Source organism: Symphalangus syndactylus, chromosome 15, assembly GCF_028878055.3.
Source record: "Symphalangus syndactylus isolate Jambi chromosome 15, NHGRI_mSymSyn1-v2.1_pri, whole genome shotgun sequence".
Taxonomy (NCBI): Eukaryota; Metazoa; Chordata; class Mammalia; order Primates; family Hylobatidae; genus Symphalangus; species Symphalangus syndactylus.
The window spans coordinates 97,937,802-97,965,269 of NC_072437.2; the positions used below are offsets into that span (position 1 = coordinate 97,937,802).

At 34.3% G+C, this 27,468-nt stretch overlaps 1 protein-coding gene across 14 annotated transcripts in view; it reads left to right on the forward strand.

The window, feature by feature from the left end:
• PDS5B (PDS5 cohesin associated factor B) overlaps positions 1–27,468 on the forward strand; it is a 189,614-nt gene that overhangs the window by 91,321 nt on the left and 70,825 nt on the right. For all 14 annotated transcript variants that reach the window (XM_055244893.2, XM_055244895.2, XM_055244899.2 and 11 more), the window contains 9 exons: positions 1,091–1,206; positions 4,074–4,168; positions 9,527–9,672; positions 12,757–12,908; positions 14,026–14,139; positions 19,780–19,861; positions 22,445–22,493; positions 25,320–25,459; positions 26,910–27,025. In XM_055244893.2, the coding sequence (XP_055100868.1) occupies positions 1,091–1,206; positions 4,074–4,168; positions 9,527–9,672; positions 12,757–12,908; positions 14,026–14,139; positions 19,780–19,861; positions 22,445–22,493; positions 25,320–25,459; positions 26,910–27,025 (1,010 nt within the window). The remainder of the gene's footprint in view (positions 1–1,090; positions 1,207–4,073; positions 4,169–9,526; positions 9,673–12,756; positions 12,909–14,025; positions 14,140–19,779; positions 19,862–22,444; positions 22,494–25,319; positions 25,460–26,909; positions 27,026–27,468) is intronic.

A 27,468-nucleotide genomic window follows, 5' to 3' on the forward strand; every position in this document is an offset into this window, starting at 1 on the left:
AGGTTCCGGGTGAATTTGTGGAACACAAAGAATTATAATTGGAAGATAGCATAAAGTAAGTTTAAATCACTCCTGGCTGCATATTAGAATCTTTGCTTGTTAAGCCTTAAAGAAATAGCTGTCCAGGCACTAAACCAGACTAGCTGATTCCGAGTTTTGGGGAATACAGGTTTTTTTTTTGTTCTTCTTGTTTTAATTTTTTTTTTTTTTTTTAAGTTTTGAGATGATTCTAATGTACAGCCAGGCTTGAGATATAATTACTTAGATGAATAAAGAAAGAATAGAGATGAGTTAGGTCATGTTGTCGGGGCTCTTGGCATGGCAGGTTGTGGCACTGGTTTAAAATTTAAAAACAATTTGTGTAGTGACATTTCCATAGCACCTTGAATATCAGTGCCTTTTGATATACCTGATTCTCACACGTTATGTTCAAGTCTAGTATTGTGACTGGCTCATTCACTTATCCATTGAGTCATTTGTTGGCAGTGCCAAAATCAATAGTAAAATTGAGTTCACATCCCTAGGGTGCCCCCAATATAATATATAAAACAAATTTGAGTTTTCACAGGTTTAAGGCCTCTTTTTACTGTTGAGCTCCTTTTAGAAATCTGGTCTATGTAGATGAAGTGTCTTACTGGGAGACTGTAGCACATACTAATAGAGCTAAAAAGTATATTCACACAGAGTTTTCTGTTTTCTGTAGGCCTGGCCTCTGTCAGTGTCTGTTCTGAAAAACCACACATAGTTTTTCAGGGGTCCTGGGTAGGTTTTATAAGAGTTCATTTTTTATTTTGACTCTGAATAGAAATAAACTTTAATTGTAGGAGGGGCCTCTAACATTGGAACAAACTTTAAAGATGTATTTTCATGAAAGGTACTTCTTTAATGGAATTTGACATGATTAGAGCATTTATGATGACATTTAATTTTGTGACAAGTATAGTGAGCATTTTTATGTAATTTTTCATTTAGAGGTCGTGAAAGATTTTCTGTGGAATAGGAGCATCAGGGAAATCATGGCAAAGAATGGGCAGCCTTATTCTGAATATCTACTGCATGGTTTTAAAGCTGTGATTGTGTTTTATTTTAGAGCAATGATAATGAGGAGCGCCTACAAGTTGTTAAACTACTGGCAAAAATGTTTGGGGCAAAGGATTCAGAATTGGCTTCTCAAAACAAGCCACTTTGGCAGTGCTACTTGGGCAGGTATATGCTTTTGGTTTCCCATTTAAAAGTAATACATGATTCTACTGACCGTTTTTTTTAAGAAACATTATCCACATTTGAACTGTGTTCTCTGGAATCATAAAAATGAAGGATTTTTTATGTTGAAAGTTTTGAAAGTTGTTAATGACTGGCTATATTTATATTTACTCTTCTTAGTCTTTATCCTCAGTAATTTTTAAAAGATAATACATTTTAAAGCTATCTCTTATGGTTTTATGACCATGAAGTTAATATTATTACTTTAAGGCAGTGATTAATTCCAACTGAAAATACCTCTTTGGGAAATATAGCCTCTCTACAAATTAATTACAATTAATTAGGTTGTTTGGAGATATTGACAGGATAAGAGTATTCACAGAGTGAATAAAGAAATGACTATTTATATTTCTCTTCCTAACTTCCTTTTTATATTTCTCAGTTAAAGGAAATGATGGCCTGGATTCCTTGTATGGTTTGAATGATGCACAACATCCCTGAAATGGTTGCAAAATTTTGAGTGTGTTTGTGTATGTCACTTTTCTGTGAGAGGTATTCATCCCTGACCTTGAAATATTAAAAGCCCGACAAGTGCCTTGGCTGAAACCTGCTTTGACTCAGAAAAAAAGAGAAATTTTCCCCTCAAATTATTCTCATAACAAATAATGCAGTTAAGTCATAAACAAACAAGTAAGATCTGGCTGGGCGCGGTGGCTCATGCCTATAATGCTAGCACTTTGGGAGGCTGAGGCGGGTGGATCACGAGGTCAGGAGATTGAGACCATCCTGGCTAACACGGTGAAACCCAGTCTCTACTAAAAATACAAAAAATTAGCCGGGCGTGGTGGCAGGCACCTGTAGTCCCAGCTACTTGGGAGGCTGAGGCAGGAGGATGGCATGAACCTGGGAGGCGGAGCTTGCAGTGAGCTGAGATGGCGCCACTGCATTCCACCCTGGGCAACAGAGCGAGATTCCGTCTCCAAAAAAAAAAAAAAGGAAGATTTAAAGGCCCTGATTTTATTTTCTTTGTGTTGAAATATTTGCAATGATATGACCACTTTCTTTACATTTTAATGAAAACTGTCAGTGATTACTGTAAATTTAATATTTTGGTCTCATTTTTCTGATTTGTTAAAAGAGGATATAAGTTGTGATAAGTGTTTGTTAAGCTTCAGATCTCCAGTCTGATTTCTTGTTTCTTATTTAGCTCAATAATTATATTCAGTGAGTCAAGTTAAGCCAACTTTTTTCTTTTAAATACAGTGGAAAGTTTTTAGACAGTAGGGAAGAATGTCAGTTTAAATTATACAACTCAATTTAAAGTTTAATATTTTAAAACAAAAATACTTTTACTGTATATATATTTATTATATCTTTAAATTAAGACTTGGATTAGCCGGGATGTATTTTATGGGTTTTTAGCTGGAGAAATCCTAATGTAAATGTATATGTCACCTTTCTATTATGTTGTAATTTTTCCTTTTAATATTAATAACATAAAACTTACACAGTATTAAATGACACCAACTTTAAGGAGTTAGTCTTTTAAAAGACATCTTAGTATATTTATTTTTAATTGTTGTAAGGTGCATGTTTACCTGAGAAATGGTAAAGTATATAGGATTGAGTACCTGAATTCAAAACACTCAGGAAGCTATATGGGACCAGAGGCTAGATTTTATAACTTTTGGGAGGGGAGGTATACTTCATAGAGCATATATGCTTTTTTTTCTAATTTTTATGAGTAATTTGGTGCTGGTTTTGAAGACTTTTTCCCCCTCCTTTATAATGCTAACTTTAGTTTCTTAGGTGTTGAATGATGTAAGATTTGGGAGCCTTTTGATTTCATAGAATTAAGACATATGGAAATATCGAATGGAAAAATCTTGGCTTCACTTTAATGTTCTTGATACTTAATTTTTTTAATTACTATTTTACATTCTGTGATAAAGTAATGTATACAGACTGAACATCAGTGGTTGAGAGACAGCTAAACATCATGTGCTTCCTGACGGAAGAAGACAGTGCCATCTATGGTATTTTGGTAGTCTGGCAAAAAAAAAATTGACCCAAATATGATCAAGTCTTTAGATCTAACTACCAGTTTACAGGATTTAGAAGAGAGAGGAGCCTGTTAATTCACATCAGAATGATACAGTTAGCAAAATCTAAATATGGAATAAAACCATACACATACACAGCAGTTGCTCTAGCAAATTACAGGAAAAAAAGAGTTGGAGGGAAAACAAAAGATTTGAGGCTTAAGTGACATATCAACCAAAGAATTTTAACTTTTTAGGGATACATACATATTTACAGATGTAAAAAGTGGCCTTGCCATTAGTGGCAATGTAATAATGGTGATGATTAATTGGATAGTAGTAATTTGGGTACACTTTTAGAGTCATGTAATATACTATAGGGTTTAGTGTGAGATCTGCCATACATTAGTGAATGCCCTATATTTAAAAGGGAATACTTTAGGGAAAGTTTTCTTTCAAACATAGTTTGGGATTTATGATGTTTCTATGAACTATATATGCACACTTGCATAAATAGATGTATTTGAGAGTATAATGTTGATAGGAATTTTTTTTGTCATTCTTATATTTGAGCCAAATGTATATGGTTTATTCAGGTTCCTTAAAATCACATAGTTCTCACAGGAGATTGCCCTAGTTTATATAGAGTTTCCAGAGCATTCAGACATACATGTATACCAGAAACTTTGTAAAATGGTTTGGTTCTACTTTGCATTTTCCTTCAAAAACTGTTTTTTCTTTAATTAGATAAATATAAATTGGGTACAGATTTAACACGTCTGTTTCTCTTAATTTTAAAGATCACTCTGTGCTTTTATATCCTATCAGGTTTAATGATATCCATGTACCAATCCGCCTGGAATGTGTGAAATTTGCTAGCCATTGTCTCATGAACCATCCTGATTTAGCAAAGGACTTAACAGGTACTGTATATATGTAACAGCAAATATTCTTACATGCTCTTTAGTGGAAAAAAATAAGTTTCATGGGGAAAAAAAATCCCTTTTTTGGGGGGTGGTAGGTGAAGTCTTGTTTTAGTTTAAGGTCATGGAAGTTGTTCTCTGAAGCTACATTTTTTTTTTTTTTTTAAATAGAGACAAGGCTCGCTATGTTGCCCAAGCTTGCCTAGAACTCCTGAACTCAAGCTCTCCTTCTGCCTTGGTTAAATTAGTTTACCTTGACTCACCTAAGTTCTTAAAATATTAAAGAACATTAGTCTTATAATCTAGTCAAAGTCAAGACCTGTTCAAATCCAAATGTCTAAAATAAGTTTGGAGTTGTCCTTAAACTAAGAAACTAGTAATTGTTCCTGGAGACAGACATTTTTGTAGATGCTTCCAGACTACGTAGGAACTATGCTGCAGAAATTCTAGCTTCAGGCCGAGCACAGGCCAAGGTGGGCGGATCACCTGAGGTCAGGAGATCAAGACCAGCCTGACCAATATGATGAAACCCAGTCTCTACTAAAAATACAAAAATTAGCCGGATGTGGTGGCATGCGCCTATAATCCCAGCTACTTGGGAGGCTGAGGCAGGAGAATCACTTGAACCTGGGAGGCAGAGGTTGCAGTGAGCTGAGATTGTGCCATTGCATTCCAGCCTGGGCAACAAGAGCGAAACTCTATCTCAAATAATAATAATAAAAATAAATAAAACAGCAGATATTTTACCAGTTTCATCCTTTTTGGGAGACATCCCACTTGGAGCTTTCTGATTTCCTACTCACATCTGCAGTGCTTAGACTGCTTGCTCTGAGCTTCTGCTATACAGCATTGACCTTAGGGTCATCCATTCTTCCTCCCATCTTTGCTCTCCCCTTCCATCCTCCTCGCTTCTTTTTCCCTCCTTTCCTCTTCGTGTGTGTGTGTGTGTGTGTGTGTGTGTGTGTGTGTGTGTGTGTCTGTCTGTTTCTACACCTCCCTTTTCTCCTTCCCTTTTTCTCTGGATGTTCCTTTTTCTTTAGCATCCTTTTCTTGTGTTGCTAATACAGTATTTTCTCTGAGAGTGTCAATGGTAGTTTTTTGGGGAATTTTTCTTTTTCTTCCAACGTGTCTGTTTCTGCTATTTGTTTTTTTCTCCTTATATTTGCTTTTGTCTTTGTTTTCCATGTTAAAGGCTTTCCTCAAATGATTGGCAATCCGAGGCCATCTGCTCATGATTAAGAGTGGGGGGGCTAAATCAAAAGCTGTTTGGAAAGCCCTGAGTATATGCTTTCCTCAAATGATTGGCAATCTGTGGCTGTCTGCTCATGATTAAGAGTGGGGGGCTGAATAAAAAGCTGTAAACTATTTGGAACACTCTGAGTACATGGTTGGGTCTGTCAACTCTGAACTTCACTTTTGGGTTATCAGAGTGAGTTGTTTGTTGGGGAGCCCTTAGTTTAGATACTTCCTCTTCATCCTGTCAAATTTCTAATAGAAAAGTATCTTATCTGGAAGTTAAAGGTGAGTTACTAATGTGTTTGGGAAAAGAATGATGGGTTTCTGCATTCACATTTCGGATTAGATGTCACATAATCCCCTTTTGGGGTATGGTATCCATGCCCTCAACCGTTTAGTGTCCCCCAGTTTAGAGCTACTGTTTTATATTTTTATTATAGTATTTATCTCCAGACTTCTTTTGGTGTGGAATAGGGGCAGTCTCCTAGATGGATTTCTCAAACAGCCTTCACCCAGTCCTTCCTTCTCTTCCTTGTTTCAAGATCCAGAAGTACTTGTTGCTAGTCCCTATGCCTTTTGAAGAGTGTAGTGTATATTGAGTTGGTTGCCCTGTTTTTCCTCTACTGGCTTAGGATTTTGTTTTCCTGGGAATCCAAGGTTGATTATATTGTTCATCTGTTTTTCAGAGCCTATTTTTTTTTCTCCCGTCATCTCTTACTTGTTCATGCCATTCCAGTGGGTTTGTTCTCCAAAGTATTTAGGTGTGTTGTATCTCCAAAATATTTTTAATTGTATCACTCATCTTTAAGGAGCTTAAAGAATTTTAAATAATTCTGTATGCAATAATTGTTCACATTTCTCTTAAAATTTATCTTTTTTCTAGAAAATGATTTTAGTGATATATAATCAAAATGATAATTTTAATATTTATGCTACATTATTATTTTCATGCTTTCATTTTAGATTTTGAATTTTTTAAAAGTAAGGTTTATTGCTTAGTTGTGATTTTTAAATTGTTTTTTAAGATACAGGGTCTTACTCTATTGCCCAGGCTGATTTTCAGTTTTTTTATTGAAATATTTAAATCATGTTTTTCAGTTATTAAGTAAAACCCGACCCCTGCTTTTTTACTGTTGATAATGTGTAGCAGTGTGCACCAATTTGATTTGTACATGGCTAAATAGAATTTCTGTTTCATTGAACTTGCTGTCATGTTAGGTTACATAGGCCGCAAAGGATTTATACTGACTGAGTAGGAGGGAGACAGTGCTGGAAATATCCTGCCAATGTATACCTTTCCTTCTTAGGCTCATATTGGCTTCCCATCTCCTCTTTCCCAGTAGCCTTAGAGAGTCAGTCATTTCTTGCTTTTTAACTTCTACTCGCTGTTGCTACAGATGAGGGCTTGCTTTATCCTTCTGTTATCTCATTCTATAGAAGATTCTTTCTTTCTCCCCTACCTGAAATATGACGGCAGGTTTCAGAGGTTTTCACTGCTAGATAAAGTGATAAAAGTGTAAGAGTAATAAAGCAATCCTTGCTTTTGTTTGAAAGAGTGAGGCTTGAGGCTGGGCATGGTGGCTCATGCCTGTAATCCCAGCACTTTGGGAGGCCGAGGTGGACAGATCGCTTGAGGTCAGGAATTTGAGACCAGCCCAGCCAACATGGTGAAACCCCACCTCTACTAAAAAAAAATTAGCCAAGTGTGGTGGTGCACGCCTGTAATCGCAGCTACTCGGGAGGCTGAGACAGGAGAATTGCTTGAACCTGGGAGGCAGAGGTTGCAGTGAGCTGAGAGATCGTGCCACTGCACTCCAGCCTGGGCGACAGAGCAAGACTCAGTCTCAAAAAAAAAAAAAGAAAAAAAAAAGTGAGTCTTTGATTTTTTTTTTTTTATTGGTTTCAATCACATCTTCAGTTATTTTCTTTTAAACCCTATATACCCTGTTCCATTTTACATTTCTCCAGCTTCATTCCTGACTTGCAGGATCATTTCACTTTATCCATGTGAACCTTATATTGTAGTGCTTCTCAACCTTATCAGACCCAGTACCTCCCTTTTTAAGCAAATAATTTGTAATTCTCCCTTTGAGATCCTTAAATAAAATGAATAGATAAAACAATCCACTTAAAAAGTTAAAAAATTAATTGCCCTATTTGTAATATACAGGAGAAACAAAAGGGAAGTAGTTTATAATGAAGTAGTATATATTGTAATATTTAAATGTTTGGATATGACAGAGAGAGATAACAGATGCCTCCACAAGTTTCTCACTTAATTATTCTCTGCCACAGGGGGATATGGAAAGCTCTGTGAATCCTAATTGATAAGGTATTTGGATGACTACCTGAACACCTAATATAGATAAAATATAGATTTATCTATATTTTAGAGAAAATATCAGTCTTTTCTACAGTTTTTTTTTTAACTTAGAAAAAGAAGTGTAATTAACTTAAAATGTGCAGATCCTGAGTGTTCAGTTTGATGTTTGAAGAGACAGTGAATTTCCATGATGCCAAAAAGTCCCCCTATATCCCCTTCCAGTTAGTTCTCTCACCATTTTCTGGTTTCTATTTCTGTAGGTTGGTTTTGCCTGTTTTTGAATTTCATATGTGTTGAATCATACAGTGTGTACTATTCTTTTTGAGGGTGGGGAATGGAGAGAGATCTGGCTGCTTTCACGTAACGTGTTTTTGAAATTTATCCTGTATTGTTAATTTATTCTTAATTATTATTCTGTTGTATGAATATACCATAATTTGTTTATCCACTTCTTCTTTTGATGGTTATCTGGGTTGTTTCTGATTTGAGGCTATTAATAGTGATTACTGTGAATAGTCTTATACAAATATTTCTGTGGGCTTATGTTTTTATTTCTTTTTGAAAACAGTAATGAAATTGCTGGTCATAGTGTAGATACATGTTTAACTTTATAAGAGACAGTGAAAACAGTTCTCCATATTAGTTATACTGTTTTATATTTGTACCAGCAATGAATGAGAGTTCCAATCATTTAGCATCCTTGACAACATTTTGTGTTTTCAGTCTTTTTGTTTTTAACCATTCTTATAGGTTCTTAAACTGTTTTAAATGTTTTCGGTGTTCTTTGTGGAGATAAGCTTGTTTATTGTTTTCTTTCCCATTTGGGTTTCATCCTTTTCCTTTGTCCTGTGACATTTACTTGTTGTCCATCTGCCAAAATTTTGTCGACACATCTCTTCTTGTGATCTCCTCTTGTTATTTGTCCCTTTTAAAAAACTTTTTTTTTGAGACAGAGTCTCTCCCTGTCACTCAGACTGGAGTACAGTGGCACAATCTCAGCTCACAGCAACCTCCATCTCCTGGGTTCAAGCAGTTCTCCTGCCTCAGCCTCCCGAGTAGTTGGGATTACGGCTGTGTGCCACCATGCTTGGCTAATTTTTTTGTATTTTTAGTAGAGACGAGGTTTCACCATGTTGGTGAGGCTAGTCTCCGGGCCTCAAGTGATCCCCCTACCTCGTCCTCCCAAAGTGCTTGGATTACAGGTGTGAGCCACCACGTCTGGCCTTTAAATTTTTTTTTTTTTTTTTTTTTTTTTGAGACGGAGCTCTGCTCTTGTTGCCCAGGCTGGAGTGCATTGGTGTGATCTCCACTCAGTGCAGCCTCTCCCTCCTGGGTTCAAGTGATTCTCCTGTCTCAGCCTCCCAAGTAGCTGGGATCACAGGCATGTGCCACCACCCTTGGATCATTTTGTGTTTTTAATAGAGAAGGGGCTTCTCTGTGTTGGTCAGGCTGGTCTCGAACTCCTGACCTCAAGTGATCTGCCCGCCTTGGCCTCCCAAATTGCTGGGATTACAGGCGTGAACCACCACACCTGGCCAGGTTAGTGAATTCTTAATCAAGTTCCCAATCTACCAAATGGAGAGGAGGCTCTTACTACTCAATTGGATGTCACGGCTCTGTTTTGACTGAAGAACTAATCTTCCTTCTTTCTTCCTTCCCTTTCTTTCTGGGCTCTTAATTTTCTTGAAACTTCTACTTAGGTATTGTTTTGCTAGGGCGTATTTTCAAGGGTATCATGCAGTGTTTTAAAAATATTTTAGTTATTAAAATTTCCACTGTAATAAAATGTTATCTTTCAGAGTATCTTAAAGTGAGGTCACATGACCCTGAGGAAGCTATTAGACATGATGTTATTGTGTCAATAGTTACAGCTGCTAAAAAGGATATTCTTCTGGTCAATGATCACTTACTTAATTTTGTGAGAGAGAGAACATTAGACAAACGAGTAAGTATGAATAAATAATTATTACTAAGTTTTCATTTTTAATACTTGAAGTTTAACAGTATTTGAAAATATATTTATATATATTTAAATATAATTAGCCTTTTTTAGGGGAGTGGAGGCATTTTAATATTTAAAATTACCTTTATGAGGTTTTACTTTCTGTTACATTAAATTGCATCAGTTTTTCTTCATTAAAGATGTTTGTTCTAATCCTAAAAATAAGACAGCTCTTAATGGTAGTCAATGTTTATCCTGTATACCAGTGTTAATGATAAGGGACTTTTGTAAAGGCCTGAGATACAACTTCTCTTATGTTGTTGACTCTTCTTTTTCTTTCTCCTTTCAGGGCTGTTGTTATATGGGTATGAATTGATAGTTGTCTAGCTGGTTGTGTTATAATCAACATGGAATAGAAAATGAAAGATGTTTTCAATTTAGCAAAGCTAAACCCGATAGAGCACCATGCCTCTAGCCTATTTTCTGTGACCTCAAGCCAGCTTTTTTGAATGAGTACCCACTAGCTCCACTCATTAAACAATGAACTTGTTATGTTTGTGTTTCATACTACATGGAATATATTAGGCACTCAGGAAATACTCTGATGAATGTTCATTCTGTCCCCCTCCTGATTGCCATAATGGCATCTAAGCCTCATTTAGGCATAAGAGTAATTTTGGTGAAGGGTGAGACTTTCTGACTTATTTAAGCGCTAATTAGCAAAGAAAGTGGGAGGCCTGCTTATAGGTTGTTGGAATATCTTTGACTAGGTAAATTCTTTAAAACATTGTAGGCTGGGCACGGTAGCTCACGTCTGTAATCCCAGCACTTTGGGAGGCTGAGGCGGGCGGATCATAAGGTCAGGAGATCAAGACCATCCTGGCTAACACGGTGAAATCCCGTCACTACTAAAAATACAAAAAACTAGCTGGCTGTGGTGGCGGGCGCCTATAGTCCCAGCTACTCGGGAGGCTGAGGCAGGAGAATGGCGTGAACCTGGGAGGCGGAGCTTCCAGTGAGCTGAGATCGCGCCACTGCACTCCAGCCTGGGCGACAGAGCGAGACTCAGTCTCAAAAAAAAACATTGTAACAGGTCGATTGTGCCATCTCCCCTGTTTAATACTCTCCTTGATAATGCTGGTGGTGCATGGAGGATAAGTGGGCAAGAAGCGCATGGTTTTCCCTTCAAATCTGTCGGTATCCAGAACAATTTATTTCAACTGATAAACTTGGACTTATATTTATTGAATATTTCGTTGTGGTATTAATTAGTGAAAAGGGCCAAAAGGCATGAAGAGGGAAAGGATATTTGCATTGTTCATAGGATAATAGCCTTCTAAATACCTTTTTTCGCAGCTAGACTTAGAATTTGAGCTGTTTTTGTGTATTGTTGGGATCATAATGTATATTTTTGATCATCATGTTATGTTGTATGGTTGCTTGGTTCATTCATATAAAAATTGAGCACTGAAAAATAATTGACTATATTTATGTTCTTGGTAATATTAGAATATGATGTATCTTTAAATTCTCTTTGAAGAAAAGGGAATTAAGAGATACAACATAGGGAGTTAGACATACAAAGTTTTTATAAACAAATTGAATACTTATTTTTTGAGACAAAGTCTCCCTGTGTCACCCAGGCTGGAGTGCAGTGGTGCCATCACGGCTCATTGCAGCCTTTACCTGGGTTCCAACAGTCCTCCCACCTCAGCCTCCTGAGTAGGTGGGACCACAGGCACGTCCCACTATGCCTGGCCAATTTTTTTTTTTTTTCTTTTATTAGAGACAGGGTCTCACTATGTTGCCTAGGCTGGTCTCCAGCCATCCTCCCACCTCGGCCTCCCAAAGTGTTAGGATTACAGGCATGAGCCACCATGACTGGCCTGAAATCTTATAAGACTTGTAGAAGTCTTTTATTTCAATAAGTAGTTGGTGGATGAATGAGATAAGAACTATTCTTAATATACTGTAATTAAGTGAAAGAAAAGCCAAGGGAATAATTTGTTGCTATGAATGACAGACCATAGCAAAAGAAAAAGAACCACAAAGGAAAAAATTAATAATCTCCGCAGATTCATGATGTTTTCAACATTACCAGCTTCCTTTTGATTACAGTGCTGTTTATGTAAAATTAAAGAATGAACTTATTCTAAGATAATTAATGCCAGATGCACTGTAACAAATATACACTTTTTAAAAAAAAGTTGAATACATTTCCCTTATACTTCAACTCAGTCCCAGATGTACAGAATGGACCACTGATAAGTATTTTTACATTCAGCATTTGATAAAGCCAATATCATATATGCTTTTAATACATCTTAATTACTATTATTTGTAATAGTGTAAGTATGCCCAATATAGACTACAATTTAGAAAAAAAATTATGAGGGATGGGTCACAGTTTATCCATTTAATTCTGTCTTTGTCTTTTAATGTTTGGTTTCTTGAGCTGGCTGCAGTGGCTCACGCCTGTAATCCCAGCACTTTAGGAGGCTGAGGTGGGAAGATTGCTTGAGGCCAGGAGTTGGAGACCAGCCTGGGCAACATAGACCCTGTTTCTACAAAAAACAAAAATAAAAAATTAGCTAGGTGTGGCATTGTATGCCTGTAGTCCCAGCTACTCTGGAGGCTGAGGTGGGAGGATTGCCTGAGCCCAGTTGTTCGAGGCTTTGGTGAGCTGTGATTGCACCACTTCACTCCAACTTGGGCAACAGAGATCCTGTCTCTAAAAATGCATGAACAAAAATTTTGGTAGCTTGTTTTTCCTCACCAATTTTAAGTCACAGTATGTAGAGTGTGATTAGCTTTTGTTTTCAGGCATAGGTGATAGGTTTAAGACATGAAAGCATTAAAGTTCTTTACACGTGTTGATTTTTCTCCCATACTTTACATGGTAGAAATATTTATGTGATAGTTGTGTGCTTTTTTTATAAACGTAGTAATTATAAATTGATATTTAGTATCTGAGACTTAAAAAAAACGTATAAAGGGAAGGAAAACACAAAACTAGGAAACTAGACTTTCCTTAATTTATATAATGGAAGCCGTTTTACATTATAAATAAAACTTTTTGTTTTTAAGTGGAGAGTACGCAAAGAAGCCATGATGGGACTTGCCCAAATTTATAAGAAATATGCTTTACAATCAGCAGCTGGAAAAGATGCCGCAAAACAGATAGCATGGATCAAAGACAAATTGCTACATATATATTATCAAAATAGTATTGATGATCGGTAAGTTAAGGATGCTATAAATATTTGGTGACTTTGAATGTTATATAACTTGATTCATTGTTTTATGCAAACTGTTTTCTTTATGACCTTACACTTCCCTCAGTTTTTAGTACAAGGTAATGGTAGTGAGTGACTGGGCTCATTCCCACCCAAGCCATAAATAAAGCAGTAATGTACATATAACTTTAGGGATGGGTACAGGTTTTACGTTCCACTTTCTTATACTGTATTTGAACAGTAATATCTAAAAATAGGTATGTGTATAGTTATAATTTTAGTTCATAGGTAATTGTGTTACAAGGATCTTCATTAATTTTTTTCAAATAAAACTTTAAAAACCTGTTGGATTTTACACATTTAAAAACAATTTCTACTGAAGGCTAAAAAACAGTTTATAAATTTATATAAAAACACATTATCTGGACTGCAGTCATTTATTGGTTAATAGAGCTCTAAATCCTGCTTATAGTCTGAAATGATTTGATAGGTTATTAGTGGAGACCAAATGATTTTGCCCGTAGCAGATCAGAATGAGAAAATTAAGAAGCAGGTCACACTAAAATTTTAAGAGGCATAGATACTAAAAACTGGATTATCTATGAAACTTTATAGTTGTTTTTATAAAATAGAAGTTTTTGTACTTTTTGAGGGTATGGCATCAGTGCACAAAGAATTACATTATGATTTTTTAGGGCTTTTTTAAAGTACTTTTAGCCAGGTCTGTTTTCATGATGATGCCTATGAAAATGCAAAAGAATCTTAAGAGTTTCTTTAGTTTTGACTTAGAAATTTAGAACTTGGCATTTGAAAGGACCTGGCATATTTTAAAACTGTATTATACAGATAAAGAAAAAATCCCTGGTGCATAATGTGCCCAACATCCTGAAGCTGGTAGTTGTCTTAGCTGGGTGTAGGGCTGTTTTCAGTACATCCAGCTAAATCCTGTTTTGGTCCCCTTCTATCTACAGACAGAAGGTTTTGATTTGGAAATCTCATTTCCACTCAGAGCAGCAGGAACTTCTTTAATATATGTTCTTTACATAGTTTTGAAATTTTATATACAACTTTAGAACATTACAAAAAAATCAATACAATGCCTTCTCTGCTTTTTTTGTAGACTACTTGTTGAACGGATCTTTGCTCAATACATGGTTCCTCACAATTTAGAAACTACAGAACGGATGAAATGCTTATATTACTTGTATGCCACACTGGATTTAAATGCTGTGAAGTATGTTTCAAATATCAAACTCTGTTCTTTTCATCTTTTGCAATATAATGTATTTTATGGAAAAGAAACTACAAACACCTGTATTTTAAAATGTAATCTATGTAGTGTAAACATTGTTTAAAGGGTTATGTCATAATATAGTACTTGGCTATTTTTTGCAGAAAGTACCACTTTAAACATGAGATGAAGCCATTACAAGCAATTGAAAAATAGAGTTGATTGACATGAAATCTTTTAGGATTTGAGTTTTCTATTCATATTGTTGGTGTCTCAGGAAACGTTGATGTACCTATTCTTTTTTGTTTGTTTTCCTTAAGGCATTAGAAACATTCATATTATGAAAATACTACCTTTTTATTCTCACTTGGTGTACTGATTTGCATTACGGTGGAGAGCAGTAGGCTGCAAATTTTGTGCTGCGTAGCCTGAGCAGCACCGTGTTATAGTTTGACATAAGAGTAAGCACAAATACATTTTTATTACTGCATGTCATTCAAAAAGTACTTTTGGGTGTTTAGGTAAGGTGGCATTGGCATGTTAGACATGGAAAAGACATCTAGTCTAATTGAATCATACTAAGGGTTAGGAAATTGAAGTCTTAGAGATTTGCTTTAGGTTTTAGGAAATGTAGACCCTTAGTATTCCAGCAAATGTAGTTTACAAATATTAAGGGTTAAATGTTGAGAAATTTGAGAGATCTAAGGGGCTGTATGTAATTTTCATTTGTACCACTGTTTAATGAGACTTTTGACTTCATTTCTTCCATGGAAATAATTATATTTTCTGTTTATGTTTTATACAGAAATAGTGAGGAAAAGGTTGTAAAGGGGAGAAATACACATTTTTTTTTCCTACCTGCTGTATTTCAGGCACTGGAATTTGTATTATGTATAACTGCTTTTGTGCTACAGCGGAAAAGTAGGTTGTAAAGAGATCTGATTGCCCACAAAGCTTAAAATATTTACTGTCTGGCCTTTTACAGAAAAAGCTTGGCAATCCTGGTTTAAGTGATATTTTTCCTGTTTTACATATGATGAAATGAATCCCACAAATGTTAAGTTCCACAGAATCACACAAGGAGTTAAGAGGGAGCCAGGATTTGCACTCAGTCCTGCTTGGTTCCAAAGCTTGTTCTTTTTCCACTACACGTAGTAAAACACGTTACTCTCATATTTACTTTTATTACTGGTAAACTTTTCTCTGGAATTGAAATACATCCTAAAATTATTGGCTTGTCATAGCCTAATTGGTGGCTCTTTTTCTCATGGCAAAATTAATTGATAGCCTCTTAAATTGGATGAAATATGGTATTTATATCATATTTGAAACTACCTATTGGAAATCATAGTAAATCTAGACTTCTCTACTTAGCCCAACTATCATTCAAGAGTAAAAATGAAATGTCACTTTTAAGCAAAAATGAAGAATTTGCCAGTCCTACTTGAAAAAATTACTAAAGAATAACCTTGTTTTGGTAAGAAAGGAAATTAAATCTATAAAGAAGTAATAAGATTCAAGAATTTGAAATACTTCTATAAATACAAATAATAAAGGACCGTAAAAACAGTAATAATACAGTTTTATTTGCAAGGGGTTGGGAGTGTGGATTAAAAAGTAGGTAGTATGTAGGCCAATTTTTAGCCAGTACCATACACCACTGCAGTACTATGTGAGATTTCCTGAGTGTCCCTGGAATCCTCCTTCCTATGGTCCTGCCATGCCTGGGCAGGGCTGGAATGTCTCCAGGACCTTCTTGCACTGCCCATGGTTCTGACTGGTTGATGCCTGATGCCTTTGTGAAAAATTTTGACCGCAGGTGGGTCCTATCAGATAACAGCATGTAAGGTAATAGGTAAGTAATGAGTATGAAGGTGTTTCAAGGTTCTTTTATCATGTTAGTGAGGGCAGACATGTTGACTAACTATGTTATAAGTGGGCATTTAACAGTCACCTCTGAAAGCAGTTAAAATGTATAGCTTCCAAACACAGAGGAACAAAAAATAATTAATGAAAACTTTAATACCAGAAACAAAATAGAAAACAAGAAAAATAACAACAAATACACAAAGTATAGATAGTTGTTATAAAACTAAACATGTCAGATATCACTCATCACTTAAATGATAAGTATATTTAATTGAATTCAAAAGTGAAACAGTGCCATTCACAAGAGATATATTGAAAAATAATGCCATTGAAAAGTCGAAAGTAAATTCCAATCTGGACCAGTACTCAAAAGGAAAGGCTTTGATTCTACAAAAATGGTTGGTGAATGAATGGATATTTATCTGTTTTAAGATAAAGCATTTAGGGTACATATATATCATTTTTTAGATGAATTTCACTTTAACCAGCTGTTTGTAATTAGCTGACCAACTATTATACTTACCAGTATTTTAGTACTTTATGTTTATCTATGGTTGTTTTCTCCAAAATCCATTACCTTTTTTATTATGTAATAATAAATCACATATATATGTTATGAAGCATAGTAATAAAGTAAAAATACCTACGAATCTATTACCCAACTTGTAAACTTTTCTCCCATTCATCTTCCTCCCAGAGGTAACCTCTACCCTGGTTTCTTGTTTCCTTTAAAAAATTTTTTTAACATATATACGTATATGTATGTGTATATATGTGTATCCCTCAGTAATATATTTTTGCTTGTTTTTGAACTTTATGAAAGAAACAATTGTGTATACAGTGTTGTGTGTCTTTTTTTCTATTCTATTTCCAAGATTTAGTCATAACATACATAGCTGTACCTTATTCATTTCACTGTGATATAGAATTGCACTGTCATTAATCCATAATTTTATTCCATTATTTTGATATCAGAAATTTGAGTCAGTGCAGAAAATGGATGTCTGTATTACTTTCTTTTTTATTTTTTTACTATTTCAAATAGTGCTGCTGTAAATACTTTTCAATTTAATATACACATGCAAGAGTTTCTTCTCTAAGGTATGAATATGAGTTATTCTCAAATTTAGCTACTTATTGAAATCACCCTGGGAGGTTTAAACAATTGACAACTAAGTCCCTCCTTCAGAGATACTTACTTAATTTGTCTGGCGTGTAGTCTGGGCATTTTGATTTTAGAAAAGCCTTTCAGGAGATTTTAATGGGCAACCAAGGTTCATAATCACTAGTATATAGCTAGAAGTGGAGTTTCTATGTGCCTTTTCATCATTGTAAACTAGTGTCAAATTGTTTTCCAACATGATTATGCTAGTTTATACTCCTACCAGTGGTTTATGGATTTCTGCATCCTCCTGTGTATTATCAGACATTTAAATTTTTCCTAATCTTTTGAGTATCAAATTTTCTTATCTTTAATTTTCCTGAATGCAGATAATATTGATCTTTTATAGTTTTATGGTCCATTAATGTTCTGATTTCACCACACTCCCCACTACTATGTATTGCAGCACCTGTTCCTCTTTATTCATTTAAATTACATTCTAGTCCTGAAGTCATTTGAATATATGACTTCGACTTAGTTTGAAAGGGACTTAAAAATAGCTGCTTGTCAGGCATGTTCCTGGTAAGAACTTGTTTGGTTAGGATTCCTCTTATTTGTTGAAAGAGCCATATATTTTATTCTCTGACTACTTTTCTTTGGGGAAGACAAAGTATTTCTTAGATTTCAGACTTTTTATGTGAATCAGTTTTTGAATAAGCTCCTAAGTAAACTAAATATCTTGATTACTGAAAAAGAGAACAGTGTGTACTTCCACCTCTCACAAGTTCCCCAGAACTCCTATTAGCGACAGTAGTAGAAGATGGTATCGGGATCTTTGTTGTGATCTTGTCTTTTATTAAACAAGTTTGCGTCTAGATAGTTTTTTTTTTTTTTTTTGAGACAGAATCCGATGGGTAATTTGTCAGTTGGGAGCTAAAGGTTGGAGGACAGGTCCTCTTCAACATTTGGACAGGCCACTGACTGAAACCTGATGGTAGCTGTCTTTTTTCTTTGAGTTGCAGCAAACTCGTGGTTTGGTAACAAGGAGATTGTGGAAACTAATTGTCTATTTAAAACGTCAGGTAACAAATATGAGAATATCCAGGCTGTAACTGGAGTTTTTACATTTACTTAGCAACAGAACTGCAATTCAGACTAATATTAAATAGAGATTTTTCCTATTGTAATACTGCTTCTCCTAGTATAACTTTTTTCCCTTTTTTAGAGAATTATTTATAAAGGCAGTAAACAGGCACAGATTGCCTTGCTGGTTAATACAATTTTATTAAAATACTTGAAAGGACAGTTCCTATAAACGTGTTATAATACAAGTTCTTAGAGATGGTCACTTTTTGATTTAAGCTATAGCCATAATAGTTTATAATGGGCTTTAAAACAGCTTGACATTTCATCTTTAATGAGTAAAGTAATTTCCCTTTTATTTTAAGTGAAAGCAAGCTTCAAAATCTAGGCCTTTCAGAAGTTAAAATGATTAAGTGTATAGGAAAGAGAGAATACATTGACTTTGGAGTTCAGAAGTAATTTTACAAATGACTACCCCGTTTCTTTGAAAATTATTTTAATCATACAACTCTTGTTAGATTTTTAGTCCTCTGGAGTATGAACATTTTGCTTTCAATGTTTATATTCTTAAACTGTGCTTATGAAAATTTATACAACTTAGTAACTTGAAATTAGTAAAGTATAGCTATTTAAAATATAACTTCTAAGATGAAAATGTCCTAATAATGTTGCTTTGCCAGTACCATTTTGACGTGACTACTATAAAGGAATTCAAGTGTCCCAAATTTGAACTGGTTTATCTCCTTTAAAAAATCCAAAGGCATTTTTCAAACATATTGTTAAAGAAGAGAATTAAAATATTAAATGGTGTTCTTTGTCTATTAAAAGAAAAAGAGTTTTTTATATGCCTCTGTGTTACTGCTTTTTGGCAGTGCTTCATATGTATGGTAATAGAGGTTAATAGAAGTGTAGAATAATTGAAAACAAACTGATGAAAAGTATTCCTTGTTTTTGGAGATTTCCTTAAAAATTTTTAATTGTGTGGCTCTATCTGTAATCAAGTATTTCATTAATTGTTCTCTATATGTTAATATAATATTTATATATTATAATATATTAAACAATATTATAATACAATATTGTTGCTTATATATTGAGGACCTGTATGATTATTTTTAGATTTAAATTTCTGCCTGAGAACAATACACCTATTAAGAGAACATCAGAGTTTTTGACATATAAAAATACTCACTTATGAATAATTCTAGACTGTTTAAAATTTAAATAAGATTTGTCTTAAGAAAAAGTATCCCCATTCTCTAATAACTAATTCTTCTTTTTATATTTTTGATTCCATTTCATCCTGCCTGCTACAATACCTTACGCTGTCAGTTATTCCTTTATTTCTCAAATTTATAATTTCTCTGGTTAATTCCTACCCTAATTCGACCACTGATTATTTCTTTTGATCCTGCTGTGTTATATTTGATTCCATTCTTTATCTCTACACATTATCAGTTGCTTAGTCCTGTGAATTTCATCTCATCTCTGTCATCTCCTTTTATAATTTGAACCTCATATAATAGTAATATTCTAGAGAGATTTTTATTCTGTTTTGTTATTTAAATGTGTATGTTTGTGTTTTTCAGAGCATTGAATGAAATGTGGAAATGTCAAAATCTGCTCCGACATCAAGTAAAGGATTTGCTTGACTTGATTAAGCAACCCAAAGTAAGTAAGAATTTTTTCCTTCAATGTTTTTTAAAACATATGTATTTTAATTACTATTTACCATTGCTGCTATGTGTTAAACAATTCTTTCTGTTTGCAAAAGTTGTAATTGTAGAGGTTAGGATTCCTTGCTTAGAAAACTCTTAATTTTTAAGAAACTTATTAGATAGAAAGTGATAAATGTTTATATCTGCAAAAGGTGATACCCAACATTACAGAGAGTGTGGGTCTGTGTACTCAAAGTTTTTTGGTAGCCTTAAAATAAAGATGTAAACAATAACTCAGCATTATTGAAACCATAGAAAATCAAAAGAAATTACGCTTTATATTGCCACTCTAAGATGTTCCCTACTTTTTTGTATATGCTTGTGGTTTTAGAAAGTTTCAATAATTATGTAATTATAGTTAGATATCTTGATGTTTTTACTTAAAATTAATATTTATGGAGATTTTAATGTACTACCTAGTATTTATAATGCAATGATGGTATTCATCCATTGGATGTATCATATTTTATCTTTTATCAATCATTTAGAATGATTCTAGGGTTTTTTTTTTCCATGGAAATGCTGTATGTAGACATGTAAAAGGCATAATTCGTCTAATAAGCAGTGTGCCTGGTCATTTTAAATTGCCTTCAAGGAAAACAAGAGTGTTCTTTTTTCTTTTTCAGTTTAGAGTGCTCTTTCTCAATCTCCCTTCCACACATACACTTCATAGGACAGAGGTCATTGGAGCAGTGTTGTTTTCATCTAAGGGGTGAAAACTTTCACATTTTCCCTAGGCATAAATTCACCAATTGCTCTACAAATCAAAAAACTCACACCATTTGTTTGAGTGGTTTATAGTGACCCTCTCACTATTTTTTTAAACCTTCAGATCACTAGTAATAAGACATTTTGTACCACCTTTTTGCCTAATTGAAGCTTACATTTGAGTAGTATTTTCGTTTTATAGGTTAACAATGACCTCTTTGTGTTTTATTGAACATAACCTTTTTTCTGTGATTATTGACTATATTGAACCTGTTAAAATATGTTTTCCTTGAAAATAAATGACTTTAAACTAATTGAGTGATTTTGCTGTTTCCTTTCTCTTAAACCCTGTTAAGTTAGTATGTTTTAGCCAATAAGCATGTTTCAATTAGTGTCATAATGTGGTAAGTTAGTGTGTTTTCGTTAATAATCTCTGATAAAGTGCCTCTCTTTTCTACTTGGAGCTCTGTATATTTACCTGCTTCTGGCCTGGCCAAAGATGTAAGAGTGTTTATTAAAATTTTAAGATGTTCTTACTTAACATGTATATAAAATTATTTGTGTTTAGGCATTATCGAAATCATAATAGCATCCAGGTAGTATGTTAAGTGTATAAATCATATGTTGAACAGCATGATGTGTGAGATTGTAATCAAATATAACTTTGTTTTTGATTCTCACTGTTCCTCTGAAATTTGTGTATTTAGTTGGAGCTTCTTCATTTTGCCTGTTTGTTAAAAATTGGGAGGGTCTTAGACTTTCCTGCTGAGTCATACATGAAATCACTAAATACTCAATTCAGCTAGAATGTCTCAATTCAGCTAGAATGTTTTAGTTCTCTTCTACAGTGTGGAATTTTCTTTTTGCTTGTCTTAAAATAATTACCCAGTTATCCACATTAAAGATGGAGTTCTCATTCATGTGTGATGGGTTTGAAAAAGTAACAGAATGGAGGAGGATAGCCCAGCACCGCTTCGTTCCCCCCAAATAAAACAGCAACAATAGACATCTTACATGTTTCTAGACAGCTGTTAGATGCTTTAAATTCCAAATAGTTGGGATTTAATTCTTGAACTTTATTACAGTTTAACTCTCAGTTCTTCTTAGCAAGCTCATTCTCAATAGGGATGGTCTTTTTGTGTATTTATTTGATTTATTGCATTCAGTTCAATGTTTATTTAGCTCAGTACTTTAAATACAGTTGCTCAATGACTTTTTTGTTTCTGTTTTTTAAAATAACACTACTCTGATGCAGTGAATAATTAGCACTCTAAGAAATGTCTTTTATACATGTGACTTTACATGCAGTAGTACATGAATGTATTGCATACGGTATAATGTAGTGAATTAATTCACTGAAATAACACTTCCCTGATGCAACCCATAACTAACACTCTTAGAAACATCTTTTTTACATGTCAGTCACATCTTAATTGTCTTTCTCCAGTGTCTTCCCCATAAGCTTCATGACTATGCCTTATAATTCTCAGGTCTAAACATTGTAGGAGTTTTCCCTGTTCTTTCAGCTCTAAAAAAAAAAACAAACCCAAAATATGTACCTGTTACAAAATGTAGTGCAGCTGTCTGATTTCTGTTTGGAGGCTAACACAACAGGGTGAGGTAAGACATGATGAAAGTGGAGAAGTTTACTTCTACCTCCTGTCCAGTTTATCTAGAGTTTAATAAAAATAGATAAAGAAGGTGACAGTAGTGGTAAGAGCATGGGTCTGCAGCATTAGTGGGTTATGCTTGTCTAATTTTTTGCAGAGTGTGATGAAGTTTTCTTGTCAGGGAATTTTAATTTTGCATTTTTTTGTGTGATTTACAGACAGATGCCAGTGTCAAGGCCATATTTTCAAAAGTGATGGTTATTACAAGTAAGTTATTTTAAAATCTGTATAAAATGTAATTTTAATTGGAACATTTTTTATAATTTTAAATGTTTCGTGCAGTTTTGTTATAGGCTATGATTATATAGGAATTTTAAATTTTCTGTAGTGTCTTATATGAGCTAGATCTGGAGAAAGGATGTAATACATAAATTTATTTTTAAGAGTTTATTGAAATCATCATGTAAACTTGTAAAAACTGAATCTGTGTTTGGTATTGCATGCTCTAATGTGACCAGCTGAAGCTAATTCACTCCAAGCCAAAATATAAAGGATATACCTAATAACTTCATACATAACAGCTTCTTTGAAAAAAATATTAATTTGCCTTTTTGCTTTAGGTGATGTTAAGTAAAACGGTATTTCATTTAACAGTAAATACAAAAGGATTATGTGGAACATCTCCTTTGTTCAGTGGAAAAGTAGGGAAAAGTTGCTGTTTTTGCAGGTCGTTTGCTTTTCCTCCCACCACAAAGATCACTGTATAGCAAATGGATAGAGGGATAATCAGAAACACCTGGAGGAATACTTCTGCTGAGCTTCCACTTGGTGATAATGAAGAGATCTTAAGATGGATCTGAGACGCTAAATATTCCAAGATGTGTATGAAAGTAATGTTAAGACACTGAAGATAACAGTAAACCAAACTCACTGGCTTTTGGATTAAGTAATGGGAATATTAGAATGAGTAGAACTTTAAGACCAAAATGTTCTTCTGTCCTGGGAAAACTACTTTCCAGTCCCCTGGATAACTTGCTAAAGCAAGTTGTTTTGTGCTGTTCCTTTAAAAAAAAATAATTTGATGTTTAGAGATGAGATCTTGCTCTTTCGCCCAGGGCTGGAGTGCAGTGGCACAATCATAACTCAAAGCTATCTTGACCTCCTGGGCTCAAGCCATCCTTCTGCCTCAGCCTCCTGAGTAGTTGGGACTCCATGCATGTGTTAACACACCTAGCTAATTTAAAAAATATATTTTTTAAGAGACTAGGTCTTCCTATGTTGCCCAGGCTAGTGCTGAACTGCTGGCCTCAAGTGCTGGGATTACAGGTGTGAACCACGGTGCCTGGCCTATCACCTTTTTATAGTTTGGCTATGGATGCTGTCTCCTAAAAGAGATCATTCCCTAAGTTCTTTTTTTTTTTTTCCTATCAGTTTTCTTCCAGTGAGTTCAGTATTTCCCAGATTCTGTTTCAAGGAATGCTGGTATCCTGCAGGTGTTGATAGTATTGTGAGAAAAAGGGGTTTCATTGTCATATATGTTTATAGAATGCTAAATTGAAAGAGTTTTCTTTATCTCTTCTTTTCCCTCTCCTCTTTTGCTTTTTTTTTCTGAAATAATAGGCCTTATTGTAGCCTTTATTATGATGCCCATCCATTATGAAGGGGCTGTAAAATAACACTTTACAAAATTATTTGAAAAAATACCTTTTCCTAAACACTGTTAAACTCCACTGAACTGCTAGTGGTCTTTGGAACACAGATTGCGAAGTGCTGCACTAGCAGTTTTCCAGCTTGCCATCAGGTGCTTATTGTGTGAACTTATAAAAACATTCCATTTATCTTTTATAAGTGATCATATTTATCTGTTGTATTATAATGTGGTTCTCTTTCCTTGCAGATTTTTTTCCATTATAGAAACAGGAAAAGGTCATACAGAAGTATTTAGGAGGATTAATATATTTTTAGATTCTAAACTACATTGTCATTAAATATCTCACCAAGACATAAAATGAGATTTCAGAATTGTATGTGAACTGGAAGACTACATTTACTATATTCGTATTTTGGGATTTGCTCGAATTTCTACTACTATTTTGATAGTCCACAGAGTTCTGTGTGTTTTTTTTTTTTTTTTTTTTTTTGAGACAGAGTCTCGCTCTGTTGCCTAGACTGGAGTGCAGTGGCGAGATCTCAGCTCACTGCAGTCTCCGCCTCCCGGGTTCAAGCAGTTCTCTGCCTCAGCCTCCCGAGTAGCTGGGATTACAGTCATCTGCCACCACGCCGGGCAGGTGTATTCTTTTAGTAGAGACAGGGTTTCACCATCTTGGCCAGGCTGGTCTTGAACTCCTAACCTCGTGATCCACCTGCCTCGGCCTCACAAAGTGCCAAAGTTCCATTTTACAATTTCTGTTACCGGAGATGCTGTATTCTAGTCTGGCTCTCTACAACAGTTAAGAAGCCAGGAAAAAAAGATACCACAGTCAACATTTTATTAGCTTTCATAAGTATTTTGATACATAGACACATTAGCAGAATAGTATAAAAATCATTTTTGATTCTACAAAGACTCATTCTTTCCCATGCAGTAATGACTTACCCAGCAGTAACACCTGGATAGGTTGCTCAGTATATGTCACTGCTAGATAGCATGCGTTATATGTAAACTCTCTGGGTTGGTTTAACAATAAACGGGAATACAGGAAAATAGTTCTTAAAGGTAAAACTTAGTGATTAATCTCTTAAATTGCAAGAGAGCAATGTATGCAACAAGCTCAAGGGGACAGTAATAAAATTGGCATTATTCAGGTTGACACTTGATGCCTTTAAATATTATAAGGGATTACTTAGAAGTAGCCATTTTAGACTTTCCTTGCATATATGTCCCTTCACAATGATCCTGTTTTATATTTCTAGAAAATATATTTTTATTTGTGAAAATTGACTATTGAAGGTGTTTCACAATTTATTTTGTTAAACTAAACTGAATTTGTACGTAAGGATTTTAAGGCAATAAAAGGAATGAAAAATATTGACCTATTATTATTTTAAGAATGAAAAAATATTGATTTTAATTGAACTTTAATTTATTTTAAGGAAATTTACCCGATCCTGGTAAGGCTCAGGATTTCATGAAGAAATTCACACAGGTGTTAGAAGATGATGAGAAAATAAGAAAGCAGTTAGAAGTACTTGTTAGTCCAACATGCTCCTGCAAGCAGGCTGAAGGTTGTGTGGTAAGGAGAGAAAAGAGCTGATGTTTGAAAAAGCCCCCAAATCTTCTTTATTGTCTCTCACTTTTATAAAAGTAATTTATATTCATTATATTAAATTTGAAAAATGTCACATAAATAACAATGCAGATAAACTATAATTTCTCCATAGAGGCAATTGCTGTGAATATTGTGTATGTCCTTCTAAAATGAGATATTATACATATAGTTTTGTACATTTTACTTTTTCATTAATTAGTCTTTTATAGTATTTAATAGCTCCATAGCATACCATTGAATACATGTACTATAATTTGTTGAGTAGTCCACTATGTTACACATTTAGATTTTTTCCTACTTTTTGATTACTATGAAGAATACAATTAATATTTTTACACAGTATTGATTCTTTCTTTAGAATAAATTCTAAGAAGTACAATTGCATGGGCTAACAGCTCATTTTTAAAGCCTTTAATATGCTTTGGCAAAGTGTTCTCCAGAACTGAATTAATTTTATGCTAATCACCAGTAATGAGAGTGACCATTTTCTCACACACGACAATATTGGTCAGTATCATTGCTGGAAACAAAACTCAAGTAAAACCAAACAAAAACACAGTTATTTTGATAGTATTTCTATTTGTTAGTCGCTAGTCATCTGGCCATTTTTGCTCCTTGGGATTATTGGCCATTCATATTTCTTTTGTAAGTTGCGTTTATAATATTTGCCTATTTTTATAGAATGGTATTTATCTTACTGATTGGTGAGTTTGTCATATGGCATTTGTTAAGTTGCAGATAATTTTCTGTCAGTTTTAGTTTACCCTTTCTTTTTGTTTATTATGTTCTTTACATACCATAGTTTCTATCTTTATCTAGGTAAGTCAGTATTTTCCTCATGGTGTTCGGCTTTGCTGTCTTGCTTATGAAATCCTATTCTGTTATAAGTCAATGAAAATATTTATTGTTGTCAGTGATTCTTAATCTGTTACCTATGTACCTTCTGAAATGCTTTTTAGAGAAAGATGATTCTTGACTTCACCCCAGATCAACTAAATGAGAATCTTCAGAGTTACATACAGGAATCTATAGTTTTAACAAGCTCTTCTGATAATTTTACTTCCTCAAGTTTGTGCATCCAGTGACTCTTGGTTTTATTCATTCGTATTTTTATTCTTTTGGAATATTTTTGATGTAATATATGAGACAGGGACCTTACTTTGTTTTTATTCCAAATTATCCAATTATTTCAATGCAGTGTATTGACTAGCCTACCTTTTCCCTGATTACTTGAAATGTTACCTTTTTCATATGCTAAATCCTTAATTCAGTTTTTTTTTCTAGACTTGTTCAATTCTTACTGTTTTTTCCAGCGTCAGTACTACATGGTTTTAATTATTGTTGGTTCTTAATATTTTACCATAATGATTTGTTTAAATGTACTTTTGTAATACTGAAATAATCTGTATTACAGCGTGAAATAACTAAGAAGTTGGGCAACCCCAAACAGCCTACAAATCCTTTCCTGGAAATGATCAAGTTTCTCTTGGAGAGGATAGCACCTGTGCACATAGATACCGAATCTATCAGGTATTTGTATATAAAATACTAAGTTCTCATTGCTGTTCATTAATTTGTACATTCGGGAATCAGTCATTGTTGAGTGTCTGCTAATACAAGGCACCAAACTAGCTACACATCTGTGTGTGTTGTGTACTCCTCTGTATATACGCCTCTGTATATATCTGTGTTTGTATATGCACACACACACACACACAGAGAGACACACACACATATATATACACACACTCATCTGTACCTGTATATTTGTTGTTATTCTTGTTATTTATCTTAATTTTAAGGATTGGTTCAAATTGTGTGAGAAATTGTCAATCTAAGCCTAATTCTATCTGTTAACAGTATACCAGACACTCTTCGTTTTTGTTAAGTTGTATAATTCAGGTAATATAAATAAATTTTATTTATACCCTTGGGAAACTAGGTGAATCTGTTGCAAAGGAACAAATGATGCA